This window comes from Copadichromis virginalis, linkage group LG6 (assembly GCF_057382275.1).
Source record: "Copadichromis virginalis isolate Kocher_CV1m ecotype Utaka linkage group LG6, C_Virginalis_male_GT1.1, whole genome shotgun sequence".
NCBI classification, from domain to species: Eukaryota; Metazoa; Chordata; class Actinopteri; order Cichliformes; family Cichlidae; genus Copadichromis; species Copadichromis virginalis.
This window is the reverse complement of record NC_140623.1, coordinates 9,462,124-9,475,282: the sequence shown is the minus strand read 5'-3', so window position 1 is coordinate 9,475,282 and position 13,159 is coordinate 9,462,124. Positions and strand designations below refer to the sequence as shown.

The 13,159-nt window shown below is 39.5% G+C and overlaps 1 protein-coding gene across 1 annotated transcript; it reads right to left on the bottom strand.

Annotated features, from left to right (window-relative positions):
- Nucleotides 1–419: 419 nt before the first annotated feature.
- Nucleotides 420–12,459, bottom strand: LOC146707163 (somatostatin receptor type 3-like). Its single transcript, XM_085458496.1, has 2 exons — nt 12,357–12,459; nt 420–1,566 (listed from the first exon to the last, which is right to left on the bottom strand). Exon 2 carries the CDS (start codon nt 1,499–1,501, stop codon nt 719–721), a length of 783 nt encoding a protein of 260 aa, XP_085314622.1. The 5' UTR covers nt 1,502–1,566; nt 12,357–12,459; the 3' UTR covers nt 420–718.
- Nucleotides 12,460–13,159: the final 700 nt, after the last annotated feature.

Here is a 13,159-nt window from a genome sequence, read left to right as displayed (position 1 = left end):
GCTGAAATCGGTTTACTTGTGGACTCTAGTTTGATTTAAGGTGACCACGACACTAATGCTGCGGTGTTTTAATCAACAATAAAAGGCTCCTACTTCACTATTGCTCATCTGAGTCAGACTATGTAATATTTTTAGAAAAGAGTATTGAATAGACTACACTTTTTCAAAAATGTCTCCAACTTCCTCCTCTAGGCAAGGCAAGGCAAGTTTATTTGTATAGCACAATTCAACAACAAGGTGATTCAAAGTGCTTTACAGAGACATTAGAAACAAAAACAAATAAAAAGCATGATTTAAAATTGAATAAAACAAGCAAATAAACTAACTAACTAATTAACAAACAAACAAACAAACAAACAACAGTATATAAAATCAAAACAGATAAAATCAGAACAGTAGATAAGATCAGTAGTTAAATGTAAGTTTTGAAATTTAAGCTTAAAGTGTGGATTTGGTGCTTTATTCAAATGCAGCTGAGAACAGGTGAGTCTTCAACCTGGATTTAAATAAACTGAGTGTTTCAGCTGATCTGAGGCTTTCTGGGAGTTTGTTCCAGATATAAGGAGCATAAAAGCTGAATGCAGCTTCTCCGTGTCTGGTTCTGACTCTGGGAACTGATAAAAGACCGGATCCAGATGACCTGAGGGATCTGGATGGTTCATACTGGGTCAGGAGGTCTATCTTAAAAACTCAAATTATTTCAGTGTTACTCTAAAAGTCATACCTTGATGACGATCAGCAGGTAGCACAAACAGATGACCAGCAGGGGGCAGAAGAATCCAACAGTGCACGTGTAGACAATAAACGATGTCTTCCACACTTCTGCTGGTTCAGGCCACACGATGCTGCAGTTCCCATCATCCTTCAGCACATCCGCGAACACCACTACCGGCAGCACCACCACAAAGGACCCCGCCCAAACGGTGCCACTGATAGCCTTAGCCACGTGGGGGCGCCGCCACCAAGAAGAGCGGATGGGATGCACCACAGCCAGGTATCGGTCCACTGACATCACAGTTAGACAAAAGATGCTGGTAAACTGGTTGATGGCATCCACTGTCATAACCACTCGGCACATCAGAGAGCCGAAAGGCCACGAGAGCAAAGCGTTCTGTACCGCCAAGAAGGGTAGGCCCAGCATGAAAAGCTCATCTGCAATGGCTAGATTGAGGATGTAGATGTTTGTGACTGACTCGTGTTTTGTGTAGTTGACAACAACATGGATGACCAGAGTGTTTCCCACCAAGCCAACGACACAAACGATGCCATAAATGAGTGGGATGAAGATTCCAGCCAAGCCAGGGAGGGATCCTGGTTTACTTTTGGTGCAATTTTGACAGGAGCTGTTAAGGAGAAACGAAGTGTCATCTTGGTTGAAGCTGTGAAGCGGTTCGGAGGGAGTAGAAAGGAGCAGGAAATGAGAGTAGGAGGGGGCAGAGGTGTTGCTCCAGGTAGCTGTAGGGACTTCCTGAGGCAGCAAAGCAAACTGGACGAGCTCCATCGAGGCGTTAACGACTATCAGGCAACAGTTGTTGGTAAGCTCACATCAGTAGAAGATCAGCAGCCCTACAGAAAGCAAAGTTAATTAATTTAGCACACTTCATGTGGACATGAAATATAAAGCAATTAATGCATTAAAGGTGTATTCTAACATTTTGGAGATGTCCAGTTAATCAACTCTTCCAACAAATCAGCCGTGTTGGTTGTTCGTCCACTGAAATGTGTCTGTAAAGCTATAAAGTTTCTTCTGGGACCTTTTCTGAGTTCTGTTTTCAGTTTCTGTTCGAGCAGATCTGTTGTTGGAGAAAATGCTTCATCCTTTGTAGCATCCTTTACATCAGGGGTCCCCAATCCCAGTCCACGAGGGCCGGTGTCCCTGCAGGTTTTAGATGTGTCCTTGATCCATCACAGCTGATTTAAATGGATAAATTACCTTCTTAACATGTCCTGAAGTTCTCCAGAGGCCTGGTAATGAACTAATCATGTGATTCAGGTGTGTTGACCCAGAGTGAGATCTAAAACCTGCAGGGACACCGGCCCCCGTGGACTGGGATTGGGGAACCCTGCTTTACATGGTGGAATAGACACAGCACACAGTTTGCATGCAATTATACACACTGCAGCAAACTTGTTGCTTAACTTTAAAATATAAATATAGTACATAATAATAAGTATAGAATTTATGTAAAACCCTTAGGAGTAAGAAAGGTGCTCGGTGTTATTTAGCACCTGGATTATCATTAATGTAACGTTAATCCAGGTCCATGAAACTTCAACTAAACTGCATTATAATTGTGTTTTAGAGTTTTAGAGGAAACATCTAGGCTGACTGTGTAAAGGTAACAGATTTCCCATCACGTCTTAGATTGTTCTTTGCTAGTATGGACTTTGAATTTTTATTGGATAGACAGCAACTTGGGAAGTCTTGTTACCTTGAGGTTGCCTGGAGACAGCCGGCACTCAAGTGCTGTATTGTTCTTGGTTTCAAGTGGGCAGGAGACTTTTGCTGCATGTTTAGTGTTTATGTCTTCTCTGTAAAACTCACAAGTGACATTTTTTTGCATCTAGACAACAATACTATATAACTAGCTAATGTGAGCTTTAGGGGTATTTAAATGTTTTAACAGGCTTCTGTCAAAAATAGACGTGCAAGCACTATTACATTTTTCATCTGACTATTGGCAAGAGAATGAGTGAGCCAGTTTAATAAAATATAAAACTGTGTCTCTAAAAGATATGTAGCAAAGAAAGATAAAACATAGAAAACAATGGCATACACAGCAGTAAGAGAGAATGAACAGGCAACAACATGTATTGACAAAGACACACTTTTCTATGTACACATAACGTTGACTGCTGCTGATGTTGGACAACACCTAAAAGTTTCAAAAGTTTGGCCATATCTGCCCAGTGGCTTGATGAATACTAAGCTATTAATAAACATAACAACCTTCCTTCCGTCACAACAAAGCAAGCGAGCACCAGAACACAGACATAAGGTATTTAGTTTTATTAGTACGAGACTTGTTTATGAAGCCATCCCAGCTTCTTAATCACCACTGTTCCACACACAGGCACACCCTCATCCCTCACAGCGATGGTTAATAATTGGTGGAACAAAATGCACTGACCTATGGGGGAAAAATAGCAGAGGCATATCTTCTGCGACCTCAACTGAGTAAAGTACATTAATGCAGATGTGAAGATGAGCGGAAGAGCGGGGAAGGTAAGGTGAATTATATACACCACTAAAGAATCCCCCCAGAGACAGTTACTTTAGATTAAAATAAGTACAAATATTGGCAGCACACAGGAAATGTACACACTTTGAAGCATGACTGAATTCTCTTTCAGTGTTTGGAGATTTTTTTTGCTTTGCTTTAATTACATTTCATTCATTACAACCTAAAGGGCACCAGTACCACCAGTGGAGAATAAGACCACAGTGTTCACTGGTCAAACACGTGATCAAATCATGGTGAATGTCAATCCTTATGTACAGTTTTTAGACCAAACCTAAGAGCCATCCATAGGTCATGACCTCAGTTACTAAATGTGAATGCCAGAGGATGGTATATGCCGTGGATCTCAACTGCTTAATGCTGCTACTGCTTTTATGAAGCAACAGGGTAAAGACAAGAAGTCGATAAATATAGAAATATTAACTTGTACCTAATATCGAATTACACTTATACTTGGGGTTATTTAGGCTTTTAAAACCTCATGTTTAAATCAGAAATTATTCAAATGAAAGAAGGCTAAGATTGATTTTTTTATAATGTGTGCACATTGTGTAAGGAGTCTTTAGTGAAGAGATGCTATTGTGACATCATCATATAAGGGAGTAGTGATATATTGAGCTGTACTGGAAAAATCCTCTGGAGGGAGTCTAGACGGTGGTGATAGCAGCGCAGGGGTGAAGGATGATGCTGGAGATCTGGATGGATGTGATGTGGAGCATGACAAATGGTGAGATTAATGGATGGACCTGAGGACAGAGGTCCTGATTAAAAGTGAGGATGAATGGGGTGGAAGAGTTTTCCATCAATCTGACAAGGAAATGACCACAGAGAGCAGCAGAGGCTTAGACATTTTTTAAATGACCACAGTGCAAAAAATTGGATAAGAGACAGAAACTATGATAAACACAGAGAGGAACATCATCAGTCAGTCGCCTTTATAAACTAGGTGCTGTGTGAGAGGGAACATGAATGGGTGGTATAAACGTGAGACAGTCTTCTTGACTAACCTTTGACAGGCTTCGTATCACAAACAGTGCTGTGATTGTGAATATGGAGTTGTACAACGTTCAGGTGTCACACTGTACAAAGACACGGAGCTAAAATGGTTCAACAGATTAAATCGAGGCACCAATTATTTCTCTGGCCTCAGTCATTGATTTTTTTTTTCCAGTCAGCGAACTTGAGTGACGTATAAAGTCTCAATAAGTCCTTTTCAATAAAGCGTATCAGGAGTACACAAAAGAAAAGAATGTTGTAATGCAGTAAAAGTGGTTCAGCAAAATATTAAAAATCAGCTGAGGCACAAGAGCCAGTGTTCACTCTTAAATCCTGTCTCCTTAAATAAAAAATATAAAAAAAATTATCGTTCTGGTTTTTATGGTTCCAACATTTATTAAAAAAACTGTTTTGGATAGATAATGAACAAATAGTAGGAAACCAAAACCTTTCTGTTGTTACACATTGTGACTATTTGAAGTGCATTCTCTTTGTAATCCAACCTTGTGGCTAGTATGTAGAGCTGGGCGATATATCGAGTTTTTAAAAAATATCGATATATTTTTATACGAGATATAAGATGTGACAATATCCTTTATATCGATATAGTCTATGTTACGTTATAATTATACTTGTGGAGCCGCAAGTTTGCCTCTCTTTCGTCCACTTCCGTCTCTACGCAACGTTACTCGGCCTCGCCTCTCCTTCACTGAACACAACTCCCCCTCCTCCCCCATCGCTTCACCTGCAGGAAGCGACAAGATGGACACGGCAAATCTCCGTTAACGAGTTACTGCGCATCGCCCCGTGTGTGGGGCTGGACGCCGTCAACGTGTTAGCTAGCTAACCACGCTAACGAGCTAACCACGCTAACGCCATGCAGCCCAGAGGGGCTGCACGGACTAAAATCCTTTCATTTTCTCAAAAGTTGACAGCGCACCTTATGTATGAATTCTGGTTGTGCTTGATGGCCGCGAACCGATTTTATGTGGAACACGGCGCTCAGCAATCTGTCAAAAATGTTTTAGTACGACTTTGGTAAGCTACGGAGCTGCACCGCTTGATGGATTGTCGGAGGATTACGGCTGAGCCTCGCGGAGTGATACGTACTGTGCTTCAACGTAATATTACCCTACTGTGTATAAGGACCATAAATGGCACCTGTTAAGAGACGTGGTTGCGAAGCGGATTTCAAACTCCAGGCTGTCAGTCACGCAGTACAAGTTGGGAACAGAGCAGCTGTGAAATCTGTCTTTGTTATTGTGCTCAGCGTCTTTTAGTTTACATTTTGATTGCACAATTGTGAGCTTTTTGTTATGCACAAAAACAACATTGTTTTCTTTTATTTATGGAGCATTATTATTTAATAAATGCTCATAATTTATTTTTGAGTAAATTTTATGTACATCTGCTCTATGTTAATAAAAGTGCCTGTGTGACATCTGGGACACAGCTTTGACTAAGAACTTTCTTTTTGTTCTTACTTTATGACTTTAAAAAAATATATCGAGATATATATCTTATATCGCCATCCAGCTAAAAAATATCGAGATATGAATTTTGGGTCATATCGCCCAGCCCTACTAGCATGTGCATCATTTATTAAGCTTAAAAAAAAATCCACAATTACCTTCAAGTTCTGTCCTTGTCTCTCTATGCTCCCTTTTCCTCCTTCTCTTTCCTCTCATTCAGCAGCCAGTCACAGCACAAGGCTGCCCCTTCCTGAGCCTGGTACTGCCACATGTTGCCTCTTATTAAAATGAGTTCTTCCTCCCCTCTGTTGCCATGTGGTTGCTCACAGTGAATTGCTGGGTTTTTCTCTATGATATTGTAGGATCTTTGTCTTGTGATAGAAAGCGCCTTGAGGCAACTGTGGCTGTGAATTGGCACTATAATAATAAAATGGAATTGAACATATAAAAACTATAGTAATGCAATTCACATCCATGGTTAGTGAAGACAAATGATTTTCTAACATATCACAGGCTTCACATCACTGTCATAACGCGAATATATGTTAATTAATATATAAAAGGGGAAATAAGAAGTTTAATGGTTCCATAACACAAACTGGAGTGGTTGCAGGTATCTTTTGTTTTTTTTACTCACACCATACATTAGATAGTCACTGAATGTCCCACTGAGATGTGAACAGTCAGCAAGGCTAACCTAATCACACACACACACTCCCCTACACTCTCCTCATTTTGCCTTTGCTATTGCCTCCCACCCTAATCTCTGATAAACACAATAAGAGCAGACTGACAATTTTTCTTCCTGAAGTGCATCACTTCTCTTGTCTGCCATTGCACGAGCAGCTCTGTGAAAACCCTCCCAGGAGGTGTTGCTATGGTAACATAAGGTCAAGACAAGGCTTAAAGGTCCCTGCATGGAGCAAATTGACGAGATAAGTGAGAGTCTGAATGACTGCTGATTGAAGAGTCCTTGCATTTACATTCAAATACAAAGAGTATTGTGTGTGAGAGGCCAGGTGTGTGACAAATGCATTTGTGCATGTGTGTACACAAAACCTGCCCTCTGTGCATCTGCAGAGTGAAGATAATATAGTCTTAGAGATCTCAGGGTAAATTTATGTTAACTGGTTGTTATTTAAAGTCTGATGCTAGCTGAAGTGATGATTACAATTCTAAATGTTCACTTGTTTGCTATACATATCTATATTTATGTGCCATTTGTGGCATAGAATGGAATATGTATAGTTTTCAAAACAAATCTTAAAATAATAGGTTCAACACAAAATATGATTGAGCTGCTGCTTTGGCAAATTTTGCATAGTCTGTTCTCTCCTAATGCAGACATCCGGAGAAACAGAAGCTAGAAAGTTTGTTAAAAATAGGAAGGTACTTACTTTTTTATTATTTCACATCTCAAGGATTACTCTATCATTCTAGCAAACAAGGTTATCCAGTCATATGGCTTACTAATTCAGTGTTCTGGTTCACTTTCCCCACTTTTTAGCTCATTTTGTGGCTGCAGCAGGGAAAAGCAAATGCCAAGCATACAAATTTGAATATCAAACACATTTGGAAAAGACTCAAGACTGGATCGAGGGCGTGAAACGGTAATCTTCTGTGGTTTCGTAACCTTATCATTCTGTGCAAGCAGGAAAAAACTTAAATGACGTTGAAGCTGTGCTGAAAAAAATAAATATAGAAAAAAATCTCACGTGTAACTGAAATATGTATTTTGCCTGATCATTAAACTTTAATGGTAACTTACTGGTTGTCATTTACAGTAATTTAACTATTAATAATAAGTGAATGCCATATGCCACATATGAGACTGAATAAAAAATATAATATATATTAATTTTACAAAGTGACACAATGAAAAAGAATAAAAAATTTAATTTAAAACCTTGATTTGCAGTTTTTTTTTTTAAATTAATAAATTGAATGTAAATATATTTAAAAAACTGAAAAAAGTCTAGAAAAAAACTCTGTTTAAGTGAGACAGCACAGGGTTTACAAATGAACTGGTGAAATTGTACCTATTTGCTGAGGCAGTACAATGAGAGGCCTGGGTGGGGTGACTGCAGCTCCGGAGGTAGAGCAGGTCACCTACTGATCGGAAGGTTGGTGGTTCGATCCCTGGCTCATGTATCCTTGGGCAAGATACTAACCCCAGGTTGCTCTCGATGCATCCATCGGAGTATGAATGTGTGTGAATGTCGATAGAAAGCACTCAGTTTAGAGACAGTGCTTGTGAGATTGGGTGATTGTGGCATGTTGTATAGAGCGCTTTGAGTACTCCGGGAGAGTAGAAAAGTGAAAGCTATATAAGAATCAGTCCATATGTACAGTATAATTTGAGGCAACAGCAGCAGTTCATAACCTACCAAAATTATGCAACGCTTTCAAACTGTCGGTGGTCTAAGCAGCAGTCCTTTCTATCCACTTGTTCACTACACACTTTAACGACATTACAGTTCAATGTGTTTTTTCTTAATCTCATCAGTCCCATGTTTTCCTGTGCTGGCTTGAACACCTTTAGGCTTTCACGTCAGAGACTTTCTCACTGCTCTAATTCAACTCTGACTAAACTCAATGCTGCAAACTCAGTTTGTGATTACCAACACATGCATGTCACTTTGTTCCTCATGAATCAGTAGAAAATAAAATCCACTTTCACTGAAGCCTCAGTGTATTTCAGCATAGGCTTTACAGTTAGCCTTTGAATTAGCGGAAGCCAAGATGTCATCTTGAGATTTTCAGAGCCTTTTCCAGAGGAAAGACTATTATACTGAGTCATGCACCACCTCAGCAGTTATTGTCCCTCGATGGAATTCACTGAAGGTGTGTGTACTCATAACTGGATGCCACGGCTGACACTGCAGGACAACACACTTCTCTACTCCCATATCGATCATTCCAGCTGTTCATCCACAACATCACTGAATCCCAAATTCAGTTATTTCCATAATGATGCTTGCTCATAACTGCAAAGCGACACTAGCAGTATTGTACTTAGAGATTAGCTGGTGAAGCGACAATTGCTTGGCACATAATAACCCTGGATACTATTGTTATGGTTTCTGCTAATGAAAATAGCTTGCACCTGCTGTGAGCTTCAGCTGTTGTGTCTTTCAAAGGAACAAGCTGAAAACTTTAAAAAATCCACATTCATGCTGACAGCGGTTTGGTGCACGATGCTTTAATAAACACTTTTAACATCAGTTTCCATGGTTTTTTTTAATGTTTTTGTTTTTTTCCTATCACCATTACGTGTTGTACAACCATCAATTTGGCTTTAACCTCTCGTATTTCTGGTGTGATTAACCTCTCTTAAAGACAAAAGAGAGCATAAGAGACAGAAAAGAGATGTCCTTGAATAAATTTCAATAGTTGAATTTTTGGAAAGCATTTATACTAACATTAATGGTGACTCTCTTTATAAGAGGCCTGGTGATGATTACATGGTTGATACTGGTGGTAAATACATGTTTCCTCCTCACTGAAAACTCTGTTGACGCCTGCGTAATACCTCGTAATTGTTCAATCCACAGCTTGGAACAAACAACCTCCTGATGCAATCTAGAGGCCACAAGGTACCCATTAACACAGACGCCTGTCTGGCAACTGTTTCGTTGGGGAAGTGAATGCCTGCTGATTGCCCAAAGGGCCGCTCATTATTGTTACATTCACTAAGTGCATTTTAGGGCATTTCTATTGTTTCTTTTAATGTCAGTCTGGTCTTTTCTTTTTTTTGCCACCCTTATTCCTAGCATATAAAAAATAGGACAGGAAAAAGCAAAGACTGTTGGTGGTGTGGCCACCAGGCTGCAGAGGGTATCTCATAAAGGGTCATGGGAAATGGGGAAGAGTAACCATCACTCACTGCACAAAATAGATTTCAAAGCCTTACTTATCACGCTGTCATTAAGAAGGTGCCAAGGAATTGCAGCATAAACTATATACATTTATGTGCATCTGTCCATTTATTTCATATGGTTTATAATGTTAGTTATAATTGTGGATACAACTGATCATCACACGACGATGATGCTGCACAAAATCATCACTTGAATTCCTTGCTGCGACGCTTTGAGCTTGGACATGAACACACCTAAGTATATGTACACTTCGTGTAGACAAAACATTTAGAGACTGGAGCTTGAAACACACTCCTGCATCTGTGAATTTGCATTGTATGCCAATAAAATACAACAATAATGTTAATGACACACACATTTAAAAAAAAGCTTACCAAAGTCAGTACATTCTAGGTTGGCAGCAGTCTCCAGGGTTAGGGTCGCTAAAGCTGCTAGCAAATGCTAGGTAACGCCTCAGCTAGTTAAAAATCACTGAACATGTTTGTGCTCTTTTGGACCATTTTAACGAGTTTATCTGGCAAATTATATGTCTTCTGTCACAAAAAGGTCTGTGACTTAAATTGTAATACTGTATGAATATGCTTCAGTCTATGTATGCAAGTTGCTAATCAAGATAAACCACATTAGCTGCTAACTAGCTGCTAGCACTACAGCCTCTCATCCAAATATGGCCATTGTTTACTTCCACAGAAAAACAATGGTGACAGCCAAAATGCCAAACTTGAAGCTTCAAAGCAGTAGTCCACAAAAGAGTATGTGCTCTTGTTGTGATTGGGTCCAAATTTTATGTAGAGTGTTTGACTTTAGGTAACATTTAAATAGTGATAATATTATCAGTGTGAAATATTGTACTTTTTGTTTACTAAATTTAGCCTATTCAATATCTACAGTTACTAAAAATAGCCCCATCTTTGCAAGATAGACCAGTAAACATTTGTGAGTTACTTTAGCCCAAAGTACAAAGATCCTAAGCTTGTATTTTCACAAAAACACATATGCTTTCAGCAAGGCAAATATTTGGACTATAAATATTCATTTGTGATATTTCTTTGGGGAAAATAGTGGGTTTATGATGTGTGTACACTTACATGTAATACACAGTAATGTTCTTTTTTTTTTTTTTTAAAGCAATTTCACTCGAAGCGGGAGAGCATAGATTGAGCAGAGATACACCATCAGCTAATTGGCTGTCCATTAGTCCTACTCCCTCAGGGAATCTACTTCCTCTGTTGCGGTTTAATTAACAGATTTGGACTGGATCCAGTCACCTCCACACCGCTGCCCGCCTCCACACTTTTTATTACAAAGCTGACAAGTGCTCACAGATTGCACAGAGTGTGATCAATAATCTTACAAGCATGTCATGTGGATCAAAGATCTGCAAATGCAAACATGGTCACAGAATGGTTTTGGTTGTATTTCAGTTTTTCTGAACGACACATATGGATGGACTTATCTATGGATAGATAAACACGCAGGGAGGTGTTCGTGTGCACACATGAGTCATTTGGCCCTAAGGCAGTGACTGAAGTTAAAAAACACAGGAGACTCTGCAGCACCCACAGTGTCACACTGCTTGTGGAGGGTAGATTTTTGGGAAGGTATACAGGAATTTGTGGGGGGTGCATTAATGCTTACATGCATTGCCACAGTTCTGGTAAAACCAATATCAGCAACACTTTTATCCTCTTCCTACACAGCGTGCAGGACACATGCAGTTTATGAGAAAAAAAAAAACGTACCACAGGTGAACAGACGAGAATGAAAAGCTTTAAAAGCTAAAGAGTGGTGACCAATTAAATTAAAAGCTCTGTTTCCTCGGACAGTGAAAGAAAGAGAAAACAAAGGGTCACGTAGAGGTTAATTGTTTTTTTTACCTGTTTCACAGCAGTCCATTAATTCAAGCAGCAGGGCTTCAATAACAGTGTTCTAAACCTTATCAGTGATAGTGGAGCAGATTTCATATTCCTTCCTCTTCTTTCCTCTTTCTTTTATTTCCTCTCTACCCTGTTGTTGTTTTCCCCTCATCTCTTCTTCTATCTCCTACACTGCATGTCACCCTTCTTCATCTCACTTGGTTTCTCCTCATCTCTTCTCTCGTGACTCCTATTCCTCTTAATTCTGCATTTTTTGTTTTTAGTTTGAGTTCAATTTCTATTCCAGTCCCCTTTTTGTATGTGTGACCCTTTAGAGCAAATCAAGGCCTCCACTTCCACCTGTATCGTTTTTAAAAGCCACATACACAAAAATCCTCATTTTTACAGTAATTCCAGGAGTTCTGTATCAGCAGCAGACAGATGAGCACCGTGACTGATAATGTTTTTGGCTTGCTGCACCTCCAGAGACACGGCGCGAAATATATCTCACATTAATAAAGAGTATTAGAGATTAAAATAAATCCCACCAATACACAGCAACAACTAGGACAAAACAGAAAGACACGAGCAACACACAAAGCACAGACTGCTAAAGTGAACCTAAACACGACACCAGCCACCTTCACCTGATGTATTTACATGTAAGCACGAGTTTATGGCTGTGTGCTGTCCGCTATCACAGGTGAATTCTGCAAATAAAAATGTATCCAGCTGACGGCAATGGCTGCTTTTGTTTGGACGAGCCATCAAGTTTATGTTACTAAGTAAGACAAACTTAACGACGCTTCATTTTCACAGGCTTGTGTTAGCGGCAGTGTGGATTAAAAAGGCTGTCCTGCACACTCTAAACAGAGACTAAAGACATGACGAAGGGAAAAAAATACTTACAACTATCCGCTCACTGTGTTTCACCGGTCTGCACTTCAGCTGAGAACAGACTCACTCGGAGCCGTGAACAGCGGAGACTGTCTCAGAGCTCTGAGAGCTGAGGGGGTTTGTAAGAACAGCCTCCACCTACAATACCCACGCGCGCACACACGCGCCCGTGTTTCTTTTTTTTTTTCTTTCCTTCTGTTTTTTGTTGGAATTTCGAGGACCCTGCAGACACGACGTATTAGCAACACTCTTAACCAATAGAAACCACAACCCTAGTTCTAGAAACAGTTTTAGATGTTTTATATATACATTATATTATAATGGTTATGCTCGGCTTAATCACATCCTGTATTATCCTCTCTCGTAGCTGAGAGCAAATGTTGTGGAAATCTGAAATAAATCAGGTTTTCTCTGCGACTTTAATTTGACTTTGCATTGGTTCAAATTACCAGCAGGTCCATGTGCTTTTTTACAAAGCACCTCCAATATTTACACATCACTGCCACGATCACACAATACGGTCAGAACACTGTGTGCGAAAGATAACTGATGCATGAGCGTGTGGTATACCTGAAAGATTATTCTTTGCCCTCATAACAATAAATAAAATCTGTTTATTTATTCAAATTATTAGGAAGATATGCTCATAATAAATTGAATACATACCAATCAAGTACATTTCTTTTGGCCAGATTCCATTAAACTTTTTTTCATGGACTTAAAAAAAAACAAAGACACAGAAAGTTGACATGTAATTAAATTAAAATCAGCATTTTGAGCATAAATATTTTCTGAGTGCATGAAGACAGAATGAC